Below are 19,823 nucleotides of genomic sequence, written 5' to 3' on the forward strand. Positions count from 1 at the left end.
TGACCTGAACGAGGTCTCTAGCTATGAGCTCGGTCTCAGTGGACGGGATCAGGTCATCCAGAATCTCCCACCTCTCCCCAAGGCGAAACTCCATGATGTATCGGTCAATGGGTGAAGAGTGGTTTGCTGGAGGGAGCCATGTGAGGAGGACACCGTGCTGCGTGCGATTGGCTGTGAGGCACCGTGGTGGAGTAAGAAGCACCAGTGGTTCTGGGGTACCCAGAGGGGAGCCTGTTGACCAGAAACATTGCACATGGCAAGTTAGCCCAGAGGAAACGTATTCAGACTTGAGCCGACAGTCTATGCTTATACCAGAATGATCCTTTGTAGGGAAATCATAGTGGAAAGTGTTGCTAGCAATGTTTGCATACATGCCAGCAAGAGTTAAATACACATTTCATAATGCTAGCCACATGATGCTAACATGCTTCCAATGACATTGCTAGCATACTGATGTTAAGTGTGAGTAGGCTTTCCCATGATCACCTTCTTTTTTCTTTTTTCAAATTCAGTATCTTGTGTGTTTTGGTAGCTTTTTTGTATCATATCTGGTGCTTTGAGTCACTCAGTATGGAATATTTTGAACCAACTGAGAAAGCAGAGTGGTTTAGCTCCCTGAATAAACACCCTCACAGGTAGCCCACCTGACCTCACTCTGAATACTAAAACAAAACAACATGAAAATATTAAAAGAGGCCATGTGGCCTTCCCCTTCTGATGAACCTCTGATCTTCCATAAAAAATAATATTACAAGACGTAATGAGGGACTGTATGCACAAAAAACACAGTATGACTAAGCACCTTATTGTGCCATTCTTCTATTGGCTGCTGTCCGACTATGTGAACTAGGTCAGACATTTGCAAGCCCTCATTTAGCCTTTGTTCAATTAAGACAGGTTTTTATTGGCAATGCGAAGCAGAATTGGGTTAGCACTGTGTAAAACAGAGCAAGTATGAAAGTTAAAAAGAAAATCATCAAATGGTTTAGATTGTTTCCTAAAATCAGTTCATTTATGTTGGTTTTACAGGCTGTTTTGGTGAAAGAAAATGTAGTTTTTAAAATTAAGTCCCTTAATGAATTGATTTCCAAATAGAAGAAATGTTAAAAAAAAACAGTTTTTACATTGTACCACAGTTAAGACTACATGGATTTGACTCCACACACACACACACACACACACACACACAGAGGACGCCTGGATGTGCCTGCCTTGACCTGCCCATGCTTTTAGTCAACACCTTCACGTCTTTGTCCTTCCCTTTCTATGATGAAAAATCTATCCGTGCACTTTTCTCTGCTCATGCCTTTCTTTTTTTTTTTTTCGCTGAGAAATGGATTTTAAATATCATACACCTTTAATTCAGTTTCCTTTCAGGCAGAGACTTGGAAATATTGGCGGCGTGCCCTTGAGGCATGAGGTGGATTAAAACACACAAGAATCTTAAATATGCAAATCTGCTTTACATCAAATACTCACATCAAGACAGAATATGTGAACAGCAGCATCATATGCCTCACTAATGCATCTTTCTCATGGGAGACATTGTTGGCTTGTCAATCTTAGGTGGAACTAATAACAGTTAATGACTCTGCCTTTGTGTATGATGGTTTATTGGCACACCTTGTGAACCAGTGCCATCAATAATATCATTAGTAACACCTGTGCCTCTCCTGCTATGTCAACTGTAAATATTTGAATTGAGGATTATCTTCTGTATTGCTAAGCTCATTGAAACATGCATCAGCTGGTCCAGTCTCTGAGCATGTGAACTTTTAAGTTCAGCACATTGTCTGACTCACTTTATGCACATTCTGTTCTTATGAAGACTATAAATCTAAGGCACATAGATTAAATAGCTCATAAAAGCTTGTTTGCTTAGTCATACAGCAGCATCATTAAAATGATTTGTTGTCTTTGATGTTGATATCTGGGGGTTTCTTCTTTAAAATCTTCACTGGAGAGAACAAATAGGCTTAGAGAAGGAGGCCTAAAGTCCTATTTTTTTAATCCTAGATCATTATGGAGGTGGATGGATTAAAGTGTGTGCAGTGTGTGCTGTGCATGTGAAAGATGATGCTGTAAAAGTCTGAATCGGTTACAAAAAGTCATACATACCCACTCAAAGACTCACACCCAGCCCGAATATGAACTATAATCAATCTACTTTCTATATCTCTGTATTTATTGGGTAAGAAAGTCCTAGAATTCATTTCCCCCCCCCCTAAATTGCCTACCATTTAAATTTAAAAATAAATAAAAACATTTATTTGTAAACTTGTTCATTTATCAACACCAATGATAGTTATTTTTACTTTCCTTTAAAGAGGCACTCTAAGCTCACTGCATTATTTTAAAGTGGTCTTTCATTATTTGTCTTTTAAGGACAAATTAAGGTGCCTCCTAAAGTGAAACTAGCATGGCATCCTGATCAATTTGGGCTGCTCGATCAATCATAAACCCTTCTTTGCATTTTGTTTAGGCTGCAACATCAAAGTGCCCTTGTAATAAGTATATGTTTGCTTTACCATCAGACACTATTAGTGTATCTGTTCCTATGCTCAAATTGAATGTAATTTAGTGTGATAGGGGAAAATGGCCCATGTCAACAGGTTTGGCATGAGAAGCCAAACCTTGGGGGAAAACATGTCTACCCAGAATTATTTTTTCCATTACTGCGCCTTCAATCTTGGTTTTATTCAATCTTGATTTTTGGAGTGAAAGAGAAATATCTCCCACTTCCATACTGCAAATAAACATTAATTTAAACATCACTAGAGGGCAGTATATTTCATATCGTGTCTGATGATGCTGTGCAAGTATAAATAGTCTCATTTAGCTCAGTGGGTCGATTATGAAGTCAAGCTGCATTGAACATGGATAGGGAAACACTTTGATTAAGAACCCACCTGCAGTGTTGACTGTCACAACTTCGCTGAATGGGCCCGTGCCCAGTTTGTTTTGTGCCAACACACTGAACTGGTACTCCGTCCCAGGCTCCAGCCCTGGCACCACCAACCAGATCTGAGCACCAGAAACTGGCATTGAATGCCAGTCGTGTGGACCGAAGTCTGTTCTCTTAGACCTGAGAACAGAAATAAGAGAAAAATTACAGACAATTTATGACCGACTACTGAATTTACTCAGTCTTAGGATTGCTATTGTATGGTGGGTGAATCCTGTAGTCTTGTAGTTTATTTAATGGGCATGCAACAACACGTTTTTAAGTGCTCAAGAGAGCAGGTTAAAAACTTCTGGTGAGGCAGCTTTTAGTTTTTATGCTCAGAGGCAAATGTAACAGTCCATTGGAGCAGCTCAAAATGCTGATATCATTACACTGAAACTTCATCCCCATAGTCTGGCTTTTAATTTGAATATTTTACAACAACTATTTATTCCATTTAATCATTCATTATATCCTGTTATTGTTTCATAATGTCTTGTGTGTCTCGTATATTTAATTTGTCATTATACTTATGCATGTTATTTGATCATGTTCCTTCAGTTTTATTTTCACATTGTCATTATTTTTTATTTCCTTCAAGATTGAGTCTCATCCCATGTTTACCACTGAACAACTGTCGCAATGCTGTACTGTACATCTAGGCCTCTTGGTTAAAGGGGCTCCTTAAAATCCCTCAAACTCTTCTAAATCATAAAAATAAAGAGGAGACAAGGCCCGCTCAGAATCATCAAGACTATGGATGACTCTTCCTGAAAATGTATGTCCAGCAGAAAACCTTTTAAACACTGTTCTGGCCGTAATGTGATGCATATGCAATGTATGATACAGCATTGACATTCCATCACTTTCCCAATACACAGCATAAATTATGGATATGCACGTCAACAAAAAATCTGAAAAATCGGTTGGGAAATATATCATTTATTTTATTATCATCAATAGCGACCACAGGAAGAGAAAAAGAAAACCAGACTACTTCCTAACACTCAGACTAGAATTATACAACCTCGATGTGGTGTTTCCACCTCTGCAGACTGCAGACATTGATCTGAAGTGGAGTAAGAGCACTTACACTGGACCGTACCACACAGAGAATGTCTGTTCGAAGCCGCCATCATAACCTGGTTCCCAGGACACATTAGCAAAGGTCGTTGAGGGTAATACATGGATGTTACCAGGAGCGTGTGGGCTGGTGCCTGAGTGATTCACAGAGACAGAGAGAGGGAATGGATAAAAATGCAAAAATACTATTCTACTTATCAGAAGTAAGTTAGAATATGTTTTCAGGAATATATATATATTGTCAACATGCATGGTGAATTAACATTTTATGTGAGAGTCAAGTCAATATGAGGAGCATTTTGTTGTTATTTTCGCTCCCTAAATGCTGCATCTAGGGTCGACCTGCTCTCTGCGGATAACGTGATGCTGGCTGAGGTGCTGACCAGTGTAAGGTCAAGTTAAAGAGCAGCATTGCTGTCTGCAGCTCTGCTCATCCCACCCACCTAACAGCTGTGCTGTGTGGCCTGAAGCCAGTTACTTCTCACTGCAATAAAAGAGAGAGGGACCTGAGCGTGGTCTGAGGAGCACAGCTGCCTCTTCTGCCCTGTGACACCTGTCAGCTGAAGGCTGGTCACATCGAGGCAGGCGGAGAGCTGCCAGCTGTGCGACAGAGTAACAGCTCCATAGGCACTGGGGCAATGGGCTACTGGGGCAGACTTGCTCACATTTTTACAGGCCTGCAGACGATGAAAAACCTCAGGCCTAATGAAATAGCTAATAACTTTGCACTTCTTGTCAAGGTTAGATAAAAAGATTAACAATATTGACATATATAATGTCATTTATCCATGTGAAAGTAAAGCAAAAAGACAGGAAGTGAGCCTAGTTACCTGTTAGCTCAGGCTAGCTTAGTTTGTAGGCTACAGTGAAAAAATAACGTGTTAGGGAGGAAATAAGTGAGCATTTGAGCTGCTAATTTTGTTTTAAGGCAGGCTAAGACATGTTTCAAGTTGTAATTTTAAGCTAAGCTAACCTGCTGGTTAGCATCTACAGTACTCTAATCTCATTTCCAGTGTTAAGTATGCACAATTTGGACAGATCCAGACCCCCCCAACCCTCAACCAGCAATCTCCAATATCTATACTAGCGAACAAGCTTCTGGCTGCTTGATAGTTAGCAGACATTTCTTAGAGAACTATCAATCCTCTTTTTAAACTCTAAAAAAGTAGACAAAATGTTGTCCCAAAATGTCAAACTGCTCCTTTATATTCATAAAGAGTCAGGCTAGCTTTTTCCTGTTTTCAGTTGCAATGCTAAGCTACACTAACAGAGATCTGACTGGAGCATAATATTTAGTACACAGACATGAGAGTGGTATCAAATTTTTTTTATCTTACTCTGAGACAGAAAGCAAATCAGTTTATATCCTGAAATGTCAAACTATTTTTATGAAACACCAAAATAAAACTGATCGACAACATTTCATAATCTTATTAAAATAACTGCTAATACTGCTGAAAGACTCAACCAAGCAAATGCCATAATCAACACTACCAACCCAAATTGGATTAGAGAACAGAGAACAGCAGTTGCAGTATAAATGCTAATGGTCTAGTAATTAGTCATCAAAATCTCAACCCTACAATTTGCATTAGCTAGTGATTAAAGGAGACTACAGATGCAGCCCACAGATAATTTAACTTACAGCTATGTTCAGTTTTAAACTTGTTGCCGTTAGTTGACACTTAACATAAATCTACAAATGTCAGGAGTCGGATGGGGGGGGGGGGGGGGGGGGGGGGGTGACAGGTGGAAGGGTTGGGGACACAGTTGCAGACCTGGGGATGTCTTAAAGTGATCCCAGAGGGATAACTAGAGAAAATCACAAGCGATTAGATTGGAGAGGGAGAAAACAAAAACAGTACTGAGCAAAAACAAACAACTTTATAAACTAAATAATGCACCGAAAAGAAGGAACTAAACCACTGCTGCCAAGCAGCTGACTTGAAACTAAATTGTCTGGGACAACCAAAAATACACTTAAAAACACAATGGCTGCCAGGGAGGCCTTACAGGAGAACACAAAAGGCATGAGTAGAAACAAACTACACACAAGAGGAAACCCTGTTAGAACCTCTCTACCTCTGAAGGTGAGATAATGAGTAAACACAGAGCACTGAAGCCCAAGAGTATATATACGCTTCCCATACCTGGTCTTAATCTAGGCCAATCAGCAACACACACACACGCACCTGACACTACACTGAGTTGATTCCCTCACCAACCTCATTGAGCAACAAGGGTAAGTACCCTCACAAAAAGTATAAATGTCCTTGGGCTCAACAGACACAAACTGTGGTGGCTGGGTTCATACTACAGTGAGGTTACAGAATCGAGCAGTAAAATGACTCTATAAAGCTGTTACAGATAAGATCTGATTAAATTTGAATGATGCCTGAGGGGAAATTGTAAAGAGGCAAGGTTTTTGAGGGATGAGAGTCTTCTTCATGCAAATCACTCACACCAAACAGAAAACAGTGGGCTCACAATCAACTCAAAATAACCACAAAAGAGTTGAGTCTGTAGCTGAAAGTAAGAATAGTCTGTTGAGCTGAGAGCACAGTGCAGAATCATTTTGTACCGATGACTAGGATACGCGTGCTGGCAGTGATGCTTGTGACCACATTGGTGGCTACACACTCCCATTCTCCATGGTCCTCCTTGCTGAGGGACAGAAACTGTAAGCTGCCGCTGGGTAGGATGTTGTGCTTACTCTTGCTTGGCTTCCCCACCTTCAATGGACATGGAAATCACAGCAACACAGTTAAGAAGTGTTGGGCAAACTTAAATTTCTCAAATACAGGTTAAAAAACATAATAGCATAGAGGATGATAAGTGGTTTAACTGCACCTTTCTCCAGGTGATGGTTGGTATATCAGGGTCTCCAGAAGCAGCACAGGGGATAACTAGCTCTCTCCCAGCCTCCTGACGGTACTCCCCCCCAGGCCTCACATTAAAGTAAGGGGGATCCTATGCGGGATAAGACACTCAAACTTAAGATAAAATGTCTATACTCAAACATGCAGAAACTGAACCCCACATGGAAAGAGATGTACCTTTAGCACCAAGGTGGCAGGGGGGGACATGCCCATGGTACCCAGGGCGTTGTAAGGCACACAGGTGTAGGTGCCCAGGGAGTCTTCTGTGGCCTCTGCCACTCGAATACTTCCGTCTTGCATCAGGCTCCAACCGGGGTACTACAAGACAAAATTCTTGGTTTCAATAAATCTCAAGGTGCTGGGCTTAATGTTTTTGAACTGCACAAATTACCAAAAATGTCCAAAGATTCTATTAAATTAAATACATTATAATAGATTTTCCTTTTACAGCAGCATAAGTTTTATTTTTGCTAGGTAGAATATGATTATGTAAAAATGGTTTACAAAGCATAATTATGACGTTTTAAGGTGATAAACACATGATGAATAGTAAAATAGAGTTGTAATAAGGAAAGGTATGTATATGCTAATATAATTATTCAAATAAAAACTTAGTAACAAACCAGTAAATACATAGTTGCATGCTCCAAAATGCTAAATAGGGCAATTTAATTAAAAGTGATAAAAGTGAGGTAAAATTGTTACTGTGTATTTACAGTAACTAACAGAGAGTTGACCTGTCGAACTCTGAGGTAGACTAACCTTCTCCACTCTGAGAGGATAACCATCTTTCTCCCACTTCACCAATGTCACAGGTGGGTTGGCATCTACCGGGCAGCGGATGAGGCCTGGCAGTTTCCGTGGGACATAGATGACCGGAGGCATGTTGATCACTCTGGCCGGGTCTGTAGGTAAAGCGGAGGTCAGGGTTAGGCATGCAGGTTGTGTGATCGATAAAACATGAGCTTAATGTTTAATGCAATCTAACTTCATGAAATTCAAATCAGAAAAGTGAGAACAGAGTGCTCCAAAAGGGGGTCCTATGGCATTCACACAAGAGATTAAGATGTTTTGGGAACTGATGACAATGACTTTATTCAAAGATCTTTTTTTTTGCCATGTTTTTAGATAAGTGACTTTGTGCACGATGCAGAGGAGAACATGTTATCCTTACATGGGCCTTGGCCTTTATGGCACATTGCCTTATTGTTTACGGTGAGAAGGCAGACTCAGAGGGCAGAAAAACACCAAGCTGTGAGCGTGTCACCCACCTGGGGGAGGGGTTACTGCCCTTTGTGATGTCACAAAGGGAAAATCTCCAAACAGCCTGTTTGAACTGAAAAGTGGAGCAGGCAAAAGACCGAGAGGATGGACTTTTCTCATAACTGGGTGGTTTGTAGACGGACTAGGGACACATATTAGTGTTAGAAAAACATAGTAATGTGTATTTTGCTTAACATGTGACCTTTAAAATAAAAAGTCATAATAGAGTAGTGTTATTTGTCTGTATTTTTTTCATTTAACCTTTTTTTAATACTTCAAACAGATTGAAAACTACATCATGTGATCATAAATGTGATACATCTATCTCTTTATCGCCAATAATCACAGGATTGTTAACATATTACTCTAAGGTCCTACTCAGACTACTTTAAGATCTATGAGTTAACTTTCTGCATACAATCCTGAGTGATTCTGAGATAAATGGACAGTCAGAGTACGCTTGGCCTGAAGCTTCCGGGACCCTGGTTTAATTATAGTTTGCCATGTTTGAGGCCAGTGATGAAATCAGTGCCTGCAGTGCTGTGAATCCCCTGGCTCTCTCTCATACTGTAGCACAGTAATCAATGACGGGCAGCAACTTGGGAGCAAATTAACTCAACGCACAAGTGCTGTTCCTTTCTCTTTGGTCTGAAGCTGATGAACAGGAAGGTCACCGTTTAATTTTAGGGTAGTTTTAAAGAGACCAGGGGGAAAAAATGGAGTCTGAGGATGAGTGGTCTCCGTCTTTGAGCACAGGAAAGAGGAGGACTGGTTAATAATTGTATTCTTAAAATCCACTCTGAATATGATGAGTTCAAAGAGGCTCAGTAAAAAACGCATTAAGCTCCCTCTCTGCCACATGTGACCTTGAAATTCAAGAAGGTTACTTTGCGTTACAGCACAAGTAGCAGCGCTGCCAAATAATCCGGCAGCCTCCAGCACGAGCAGCCTCCATACTGCTGCTGCCGCTACTGCTCCCTCCTCTTACACACACGGCTCACTGTACCGTCTCTCCGCCCCTCCCCCTCCTCTTTGTTGCCACGGTAACACTCACACTGAACAGTCAGGTAGGCTGATGCCGAGGGCGAGATGCCGAGGCTGTTGCTCGGACTGCAGGTGTATTTCCCAGCATCCTCCGGCTTGACCCGGAAGATGATGAGGGTGCCGTCGATGAGAATGCGCACTCGAAGCTTCAAATCACTGCAAGGAGACACAAGACGTTTTGTCACACTGTGTTACTGAAACACACCGAGAGGATAAGGCAACACATCTAATTTCTTCTTCCCATTTTCCTTTGGCTGAATTACGTGAAGGTGCCATAAGAGAGCAGCAGAGAGTCAAACAGCAGCTCAGCTCTGACAGGGATCCAAGGAACACAGAGTACAGAGCGAGAGATTCAAATAAATCTTCTAATTTTGTTATCACCAAACGGTACAGCCTTCATTATTACCCCCTGATACTATTCAAAATTAAACACTGCAATGATGGAGCTGCACAGGGAAATAATTCAACAGCTTACTATCATGCTGAATATGTCCTTAAATAAAATGTTTTCTGAAAGGTCCTTTCAAACCTTTTATACAACTCTTTATCACGGCTTCAAAATCGGTTCAATAAGAGGCAAATACTTCAAACATCTGTGTTGTTAGTTTTTTAAAAATACATTTGACCTCTTCTGAAAAATCTTAAGGGTTTGCCCAAAATTCTTTGGTCAACTACTTATTTGGCATTTATTCATGAACAACCAAGATATTAAACTGCCTTTTTACCACAGACCATGATTAGAATTGGCAACCCTTTTCTGTGCCTATAAATGGCTCCAAATCGACCTTAAGAATGTAAAGAAAATAAAAAATCATAGATAATTAAGTCAGCCTAAATCCATAACATCATGACTTGTGTGAGTTTTTAGTTTTGTAGGATCTCGTCTATATTTGTTTCGGAATTTTCTGAAAAGTGCTATATATAAACCAAATGATCTGATAATATAATACTCTATGGGCTGGAATGAAGATCTTCAAGTTGTACAGTGACATGTTGATGACAGAAGATGAAAACAATGATGAAGAAAAATAAAGATAATTGAGATATTACTAGAACAAACTGCATACATAAGCATTAATATAGACTATAGACTAGTTTGTGTGAAGAAAATCTTGTAGGGCAGCTGTATCATCCATGATTTTATGAACTGTATACAGTACATGACTATAAAATGACACGATGTAATATAACATACCATATGTGTCTGTATGTATTTATACACATTATGTAATAATACAAATAAAATGATATATATATGTATGATGGGAGAGAATAAAACCAAGAATGTGGTTTTATAGAAAAACATTAGAATGATGACACATGTTATAATTATATGTACTCTTCTTAAACTACATCTCTCTTTGTAATACCTTATGAAGGTTTATACCAGAAACATTTTGATGCATTTCTCTTTAATAGATCTGTACCTATTCTGCAGAAGGGAAGGGAACATTTTTTTGGATAGGCTTCATTAAAAGCAGTTTAAAGAAGGTAGGACATTTCAGTTCCTTTCCTTACAAACTATTTTATTTTAAGTCCAACTCCCATTCACTCCTTCTTCTTTCTTTCTTGTTCTGTCTGCCACTCTTTAGTTATGAAACCCTCTCAGAGTCTAAAGACCGGCTCTGGAGTCCCCGCAGAGGTCCTGGCTACGCTTCAGATCAGCGCTGCATGATGACACAAGGCCTGAGTCATGTGATATTGCCATCAGACTGCACTAACTCGCCTGGCACTGTCCAGACAGACCCCCGCCAGGCCGCTCGCTCTGCCTCTGGGACCGCAGCAGGACAGGGCACTGACACACACACACACACACACACACACACACACACACACACACACACACACACACACACACAAAGCAAAGGGCTTGGAGACACACAATGTCACCCACATCACAAAAGCCCGGGGTAAAAATCTTGATTTGAAGATTTGAATGACTGAGCAAGTCTTTCTCTACAGAGAGATACCGCAGCTACGGTACAGAAGTGAACTTGATCATAACTTTACTTCTTGAAGTAGACGTTGTCCTCCTCCCAGAACCAGGTGTACGTCAGGTTGCCGGGATACGCCTCCGCTTGGCAGGTGAAGAGTGCATTCTGGGATATGTTTACAGTGACGTTTTCTGGTGGGGAGACGATGTATGGAGGCCCTGAAGAGACAGAAAACAAATGTTGTAGCTTGTCCAGCACATGCGCCTAACCATGTAAAGCTGCAAAAAGGATTGAACATTTTTTGGTTTCCACAAATTCCTGAGGAAAAATCTGCTGCATGCTCTACTACAACTAGCTACCTGCTAACTTTGTGTGCCTGCGACATCTGTGCAGATATACAGTAGTGTTCATGAAGATTTAAAACACGTTCTACCAAGTGATGGGTGAGACAGAAACAGTAAAGATATGGGCTGTTAAGACAAAAACCCTGAGCTGACACATTGTCATTGAATCAGTTTTCTCTTTAGAAATATTTTTTAGACACTTTAATGGTCCCACCAAAAAGCTGTATTATTTTTTTTTATAGTTTATCTCCTTTGGGCAGGAACTGCAAAGAATATTTTCAACTGACCAAGCACTTTTGTAATGACCAAACGGTTAGAGTGGTCATTAAGTCTGCAAAGATTTGTCTCCATTAAATTGAAATACAATACTTTGGTTTACACATCTGTTTTTTTATGAGCACTGTTTATACACAGTGACTAAAAATAATATGCAGCGCCATCTTTGTGAAAATAAATCCGAACCTGCTCACTTGTGTCTTGGTTCAGCACTCAACAGTTTTTATTTTTAGGTTTTGTTCCTGTTCACCATATTCTGTAATAGAGTTTTCTGGGTGTTCATCATTTCATCTAAATAAAGGTTAAATAAAAAAAATAGCTTTACTATTGCTCATCAATACAAATCATTAAATGAGCAATATGTAACTGACATGTAGTGTTTAAAAAACGGGTACTGCAGTCCAAATTCAAAACACTGGAGAGAGCTGTCTCCCCCTCTTCACTAGAGTCAATGAGTACACGGGTTGCCAATGTCGAAGCGTGGAAGCTTCAGTGTTTAGCCGGCTCTGCATCGGCCTCAAAATCTATCTGTGTTAACTTTTCAAAATCATCTCCAATATTTATCCCAGAGAAATGCCGAGGCTTTCAGGTTGGGTAGAACCAGCTACTGTATATCTAAGCCAGTTCCCATACCCGATTCCACTGCTGCAACAACTGCTGGTAAGCCATGATAACTGGTCTTATGTCTGGCGAATTGAAGGGCGTCCAAAACAGCCGTGTGGGAATGCCTTAAAACGGCCTGCCTTCTCTGGTTAAATCTAAAACAGACCAGTCGGGACCAGAATTTAAACTTTAGAAGAAGGACATACTGGCAGCTACATTGCTGTCAGAGAAGCCAGCACTTCAAAATACCATGTTTCTTAATGTCTGATGTTATAGCAAGGTAATGTTATGATTTAATTCATTAATTGTTGATTAATAATCAAATGACATCACACAGCTCTTTTTTCTCGAAAAAAAAAAAAAAGAAGGTACATCCTGGGATTTTTGTCCTAGTCTTGACACACTTTAAAAGAGTCCAAAGAATGTGTGAATCGGTTAAGCTGAGTACAAACAGACAATGATACAGACTGCTCTGTCAGACAGTAGAAAAAACTTGACTTACTGTCAGTGTTAAAGTGTATTATTCAATGATATAAAAAAGATCCTGTTGAACCACATGCAGGCCCACGCTGACTAAACTATTGGGCTGTTAACATTTATCTCAGGATCAGGGAGAGTGAGAGCACACACTTTACATTATTTACAATATAACACTACAGACTGATGTGAAACACAGGGTGCAGGCAGCTACTGTAACATTAATAGTAGTCAGCTTCTGCATGCCTCACATAGTAACCTTTTCATGCCCTGAGGTTCTCCAGGTTTCCGCCAAACTCTCAATAAAACAGCAGGAGCCATGAAAGGTAAGCTGTCTTTTATGAAGGGCCCCAGATACAAGCCTGAGCATTATTTCCCCTCTCAGAGTGCTCGGCTTTTATGCGTTAGGTGGGACGGCTGGCGGCGCTGCGCGGTTGTCTCACACAACAATTAAAAACAGATCACAGAGTGAGAATCATGACTCCTCAGATATCTGTTTGTTATTGCTCTGAGTCATAATCCTAACCCGCTTTTTATTTCACAGTGGTCTTCATGCCAACACTCAGCCAGACTCAACATCCACTGCAAACATTTTATTACACACGCCAAGGACGTTGTGTTTTCTGTTTGTTTGTTCGTCAGCAAGATTACAGGAAACACGTCTGTCCTGATGTACATAAGACTTGTAGCACTCTTTAGTTTTTATTTCTTAAATGTACTCATACAGAGTCTCAAAAGGAGCATATTTGCCTCCATCACATATCCCACTGATTTCTATTCCGGTGTTAATTCAACACAGGTTAACATGATTATCACAGTGGCTTTGTTGTAAAGGTCAGACGTTCACATGGCAGGTAAGACTCCTTTAAAAGTAAGAGGAATAACAGGGACGTCATCTGTCGTAGTTTGATTAAATCACGTAACCCCCCCCCCCCCCGGAGTAAGGTCTACTTTTATTGGTTCCAAAATTCAGTCTGATAAAACTAATTTTAAACCTTTTTTTCTAAATGTTGCTGCCATTAAAAACCAATAAAGGAACCTAGTACATTAACTAAGGTTTGTTCAGCACTCATTTAAACATGTCTTCTAATGTAGACTAACAACAAACTATTTCCTCCAAACTGTTTTCACAACCACAAGAATTCCACTTCTTCAAAAGATTGAGCAAGGACTGATTTCTGTTTTATATTTGAATCAAAGGAGATATTTGCATTTGCAATGATCTCAAATTCTGGAGCAAGTGTCACGTTTTTCCTCCTAAGATCATATTCAAACAAAATGTTTTATTTTTGGCCCTTATTTTAAATTCAATGAGAGAGAAACTGGGAAACGACAGGCAGGATAGAAGCCAAATGTCAGATCTGAACCCGGACCACCTGTCTGGAGGACTTCAGCCTCTGTACATGGGGCATGCACACCACCGGCGCCCCAATGATTTCAAAAAATATATATATATATTTTTTAATGTGACAAAAATAGTCGGTTCTGCAATAAAAACATGCTTCTCGACAGTTTGCAATATGGGCTGCAATGTTCTGATAAACTTAGTATATCACGCTTAAGCAAACAGTGTATGTCTGTAGAGCGAAGAGGGTTTTTGAATGTATATCATAATTCCTCAGACATGGTCTGATTACATACCCACAATAAGTCTAATGGAAAATAACTAGGTAACTGCAGAGCTCATGTATAGAGTAGTGTGTTTCATACGGTCATATGGTGTTCTTTTGTGCAGAAGCTGAATGTACAGGTAGTCTCATCCTGTTGGACAACAACTGCTGCAGTGTGCTGTGTTTGAGAGAACAGCTACTGTAGTAAAAGCAGACATCAAGGCTTGCAGACTTGATGCAGTTGCTTTACATGCACCGCTGCTCACGCTATACACGGTTAAAACACGGTACTTTTTTTAATGTGTGTTTGAAGTGTCTGTGCAAAGTCATTTACTGCACACTCGGAACAAAGAGGGGAGTAATTCCTCTGCTCTGTTTGCACCTACAGAAGGCAGGGCATTAAAATAACTCTAGCATAAAGGCAAGATGCTCTGTTTCCTGTTAAATACACACAGTTAACACCCCCTCAGCCCCGCTGTATCAGGAGACTGGGAGAGCTGCAGGCTGGCATCACAGCCATCTATCTGATCTGTGTCTAGCAGAGAGCCTAGTTAATGGACCGGAGACAGACAGGGACGTTCTCACACACAGATCCTGTTGTACACACAACTCTGTGCACAGGAGCACGCACACATACATGTACAGACACACACACACACACAGGCCCCAGACTGAGCTATTGACCGACTGATACAGACTCACGAGGTGCTGTATGTTAGATACATCAGCACACAAGGGGGTTGAAGGGCTCTGCTTTAAAATGCTGCTACAGAAAATGCCTCCAAGTATAAATAATGAAACGTAACTACTTCACTGATGTAAATGGAACATTTGGCCCGAGGTAAAAAGTTGGAAAACCTGTTTTTTTTATTTCTTATCAAATACTCATGATCCTTGCAAATGTATCTGTAAACAGCACTAATTATTAATCTCTTACACATAGAGCCTTAGGACAGTGTCCCTTATTCATGGATACAGTACCTTGAACCAGCAGACGGGTGGTGTGGAGAACCTCTCCCTGGTCACTGTAGGCTCGACATGTGTACGCCCCTCTGTCATCTCGAGTGATGCCAAGGATGGTCAGACTGCCATCATGTACCTGCACATACAGGAGACACAGATGACATCAAGTCTTAAACACAACATGTTGAAATGATTTGATTAAGACAAGAGCTCTCAGAAAGAGCTTCCTGAGATTGAAAATTTAATTCTGAGTTTTGAATTTTGGACACACTTAGTAAAAATAGAAAGATCTTACATTGAACTCTGGGTGGTTGAAAAAAACATTTTTTGAAGAATATTGGATACAGCTATTGAAATATATATATTTTTTTAAATTACTCTTTACTTTTGTTTAAAGTTACAATTCTAAGTTGTAAGATTTGCTTTCCTTGGGGACACTTATTTGTAGGTGTGATTTGGACCTTTGTTTGGCCAGCATTTCCATTGTTTGGGTGGCAACTCAGCCGAGACCAGAGAAAACAGTACATCACTTCTGACTTCCTTTATTCTTCATTTAATATTCAATTCTTCAAAAAAAAGTGAGAAATTGTAAAAGCAAAATGTGCTGTATCACTTTAATGAATGTTGTATAGTATGTAATGATTTATCAAATGACATTTTTTAAGAAGTTATTTGAGTAAAGCACAAAATAATCCCAGGTGGGTTCTTTCACTCTATCAGTGAGTTTGGGGTGAGAGTCTTCTCTAAATCCATCAAACACTACAAAGTCATACATGTGTCATGCTTTAATTAACTCCAGCTCTGATTCTTGCATGTGGTAGCTGTGGAAACGTCTCGCTGTGTGTTGCTGCTGCTGCTGCATCCCTGTGTGCAGCTCACTGATGAGACGCAATAAGTGTTGAAGAAACACATTAACCAAACCCTAATAGAAACACCCTCATAAATAATGCAACAGGTTACGAGAGGCTCTGTCCATTCAAGTCACACACAGCTGTAGTGTGTCCATTCATGCAGCTGCTACGCCCGCAGAATTATTCCCATTCATCTGTCTTCACATGTTTTATGGAGAGACAAGAGACCCTGCGAGTAGATCAACCAGAGCAACATTTAGCTTCTGTCAGTCTGTTGGCAAACTGAGTCATCATCTCTCACATTGTCTATCACAAGATCACACTTTGTGCATCACGGCTTTAACAACGACACGTGCGTCCTGCTGAGAGCCGCAAGTGCAAACTAAACACTGATATGTTGTGATGCGATCGCTCTGAGGCCTGTGAAGAAAAGTGTATTGATTTATAAAGAAATGTAAAAATAGGTATTTTAATGACATGACGTCGGTATCGGCACTCTGGCTGTTTCTGCATTTTTTTATTGCAGTGGTTCAACTTCCTAATTACTAATGCCATTGAGCTGCTGTCTTTTTATGTTAACATTTTCTCTGAGATATTTTATCTTACTACTTTGGAATCTTTCAAAGGATTCGTAAAGGTAGAGTTGTGAAGGTCAAATCTAAACATTCTGCTCAGGCAGATAATAAAACGGCTTACAGTAAAGACCAAATTGAGTTTTTTGCTGCACCACAATCTATCAAGTATCCACATTACAAACAATAATGCATTTTTCTCTCAGTGTGTGTGACCATGGAGAAGCCTTACATTTCTCCAGAGCTGGAACAGAAACAAAAATCATTACCCAACACCACACGGCTATTTTGGTTTCAAGATTTCAGGAAAAAAAAAAACTTTTCCTATTCTGATAGGAAAAGGTACTGTAACTCCATCTGTTACCATTATGCAAATCTTTATCTTTCTTACACATATTATTAACATTCTTGAATATGTGAACGTTGTACACTTTAGTAAATATTTTGCAAATCTAATCGTCCTTCTTTGAAAAGATTAGTCATGTAAAACATCATATGTTCACTTTTCTGTACTGAATATTGTTGCCTTACATCAAATCCCCTTTAGATCAAACAATTACATTTATAAAGCCCATAAAGTTTTCAATGTAGAATTATTTCAATACCATAAACTAAACAGAGTCTCCTGATATGTAACAGTCATCAGTTCATCCCCGTACTTTCTGTGCCATAGCTGAACTCAATTTGAGGTGGGGGAGAGAAGATTAAAGAAAAGGAGGAGGAGGAAGTCTGCAGCAAATGAGGAGAGAAAGAGGACAGAGGATGGAGGAAGCTTCAGATAAGGTGAGGCAGGAGATGAAGGCAGAATCTCCATTTCTGTGACTTCTGCCTCTGACACATCCAGAGAGAGGGAGAGAGAGAGAGAGAGAGAGAGAGAGACTGAATTCAGGCTCAGAAACAGCAGGAGGTTGTCATTGTTTTCCTTCTTTCTTTTTTTTTTGTTTGCTTGTTATCCAAGTTCACTTTTGGGAGAAAACCCTTCTACGTTTCTGTTCTCTCCTGCACAACAGTGCTGTTTAGTATCATTGGTTAACGGTTCTGTGCAAATAAATCAAGTAATAAAGTAAAGTAAAGAGACGAGAAGAAGGATTCCTCCTCTCTCACCCAGTCTGTCACATTCCTGCCTTTCTCCATGACTTCTCCATGGATCTGAGAATGTGACTGAGCAAATATTCCCCTCATCCTCGCCCTCGCTCTCAAACACTCTGAGAAGGACTTTTTTTTTATAGCCTGGAACATACCCTTCAAACATCCAAATGGATGAGGAAAGCTCATAAATGTGCTGCTCTTTTTTCTTTTTTTTCTTTTACATGTTTCAGTATATAACTCTGGGGCTAGTGAAGAACGGCATTTTGCTCTCACTAGCGATTTTCTTTTTTAATGTAACATTCATATTAGGACTAATGTAATATTGATGCAGAAGAGGGGGGATTAATAATGCATCAGAATGTTGTCGAATCATTTACGGAGAGAACGGTATTAAAAAGAGGCGACTGGAGGGAGAGATGGTGCAGCAAAGAGGGGAAAATGAAAGAGAAGGAGGAGAAGGAGGAGGAGGCCCTGCACAGATCTTCCTGTTTGCTCTCATCAGCCTGTATCACACGCACAGAAGTAAAGTGTTGCTAACACCTGCAGCAGACTGAATTATCTAAGATGTATGTGAATGTGACGGCATGGAGGCAACAAACGATCAATTCACCTTTAACAAAAAACACTTTAAAAAAAACGCCCTCAATTGCTCTTGTACTTGTTATGTTCAAAGAATTTCAGCAGTTTTTCTTTTGTGAGCTTCTGTGATTTCATTTTCTGTTTACCTTGACCCTCTTCTTCTACTTCTCATTTAAACTTTGGAAAAAAAAAGGGGCTCCTTACAATTACAAATGTACTGATGTTGCATACAAGTACTCACTCTAGCGTCACATGTGGGTGAAAGACTACTTGTGATAGTTAACTAAAAGAAAGAGAGCAAAACTTGCTACACTTGAATTGATTTGTGTCGACAGAATCAAACCGAACATTAATATCAGACTACATCAGAAACTTAAGAGAAGCAATGCAAAATGTAATTAAAAGGTTTACGTCCAATGGTTGCACCTACTAAGAACCCTGCCCACCTGAGGGGTCTGCGTCAGACATGCACACAAAGAGTCACGTAGCTCAAAGAAGAGAGCTAGCAGCTGCACTGCAACACCAACAGTGAGGACTAAAATCTGACAAGCGAGACAGAAAGAGGGCCCCACGATATGAGCAATATCTGCAATTTGCAAATACATCATTTAATGTTGTGATTATGATATTGCATGCGATTAATAAACATATATTACAGCATGTTTTTAAGATATAACCTACAGGTGCCTTGTGTTTCTGTTGTGTGTGATGTCCCTCCTTAATAGCAGTAGTACTATTTATTTATTTTTTTTACAACAACTTCTTCATCAACTTAATTTTCCCCACTGTCCCCTCAGTGATTGTGCTAGCTAACCTCGCAGGCACCGTCTTATTGACACCAATTACTCTGCAGTTAGCTAACAGCTAGCTTGGGCTACATCTGATGCATGATGCCTGTAGCCTACATTTAAGTGGTTGTTCTTATGTATTGCCAATAAAGCGCTCTTTTGCAAAATGTTTATTGAGCGTGTTCATTTTTGGATGAGGACATTATATCTAAAAAATAAAAGGGCAATGGTTTGATCCAGGGTCTGCAGACCCATCACAAAATCTGTTCAAAGTCCTCGCCTCTGGTAGGTGCTACAGAGCACAGTACGCCGAAACAACCAGACACAAAAACTGTCTTCTCTCAGAAAGCCACTCGGATGAACAGATAACTCAGAGTAAGGGGGGAAAAAACATTCACTACTGCTGTAAAAAAATATTTCAATCATTTTTTTTTTAAATTCATGCTCTCTTGAAATAGGTTCTGCACATGTAACCTGACACATAACTAAACGTATTTCAGCCTTTTTGACCTCTCCAATTCATG

General features: G+C 40.0%; 1 protein-coding gene across 4 annotated transcripts in view; it reads right to left on the reverse strand.

Moving 5' to 3' along the window:
* The window catches only part of igsf9ba (immunoglobulin superfamily, member 9Ba), a 68,443-nt gene that overhangs the window by 13,645 nt on the left and 34,975 nt on the right, over positions 1-19,823 (reverse strand). For all 4 annotated transcript variants that reach the window (XR_009674183.1, XM_061046689.1, XM_061046688.1 and 1 more), the window contains exons 5-14: positions 15,439-15,556; positions 11,224-11,365; positions 9,224-9,369; positions 7,669-7,811; positions 7,084-7,224; positions 6,878-6,997; positions 6,609-6,759; positions 4,038-4,161; positions 2,910-3,085; positions 5-231 (exon numbers count right to left, since the gene is read on the reverse strand). Coding sequence is in view for 3 of the 4 variants with exons in the window: in XM_061046689.1 (XP_060902672.1) it covers positions 5-231; positions 2,910-3,085; positions 4,038-4,161; positions 6,609-6,759; positions 6,878-6,997; positions 7,084-7,224; positions 7,669-7,811; positions 9,224-9,369; positions 11,224-11,365; positions 15,439-15,556 (1,488 nt within the window). In the remaining variant the exon portion in view is untranslated. The remainder of the gene's footprint in view (positions 1-4; positions 232-2,909; positions 3,086-4,037; positions 4,162-6,608; positions 6,760-6,877; positions 6,998-7,083; positions 7,225-7,668; positions 7,812-9,223; positions 9,370-11,223; positions 11,366-15,438; positions 15,557-19,823) is intronic.

The sequence above is a fragment of the Labrus mixtus genome, chromosome 9, assembly GCF_963584025.1.
Source record: "Labrus mixtus chromosome 9, fLabMix1.1, whole genome shotgun sequence".
Lineage (NCBI taxonomy): Eukaryota > Metazoa > Chordata > Actinopteri > Labriformes > Labridae > Labrus > Labrus mixtus.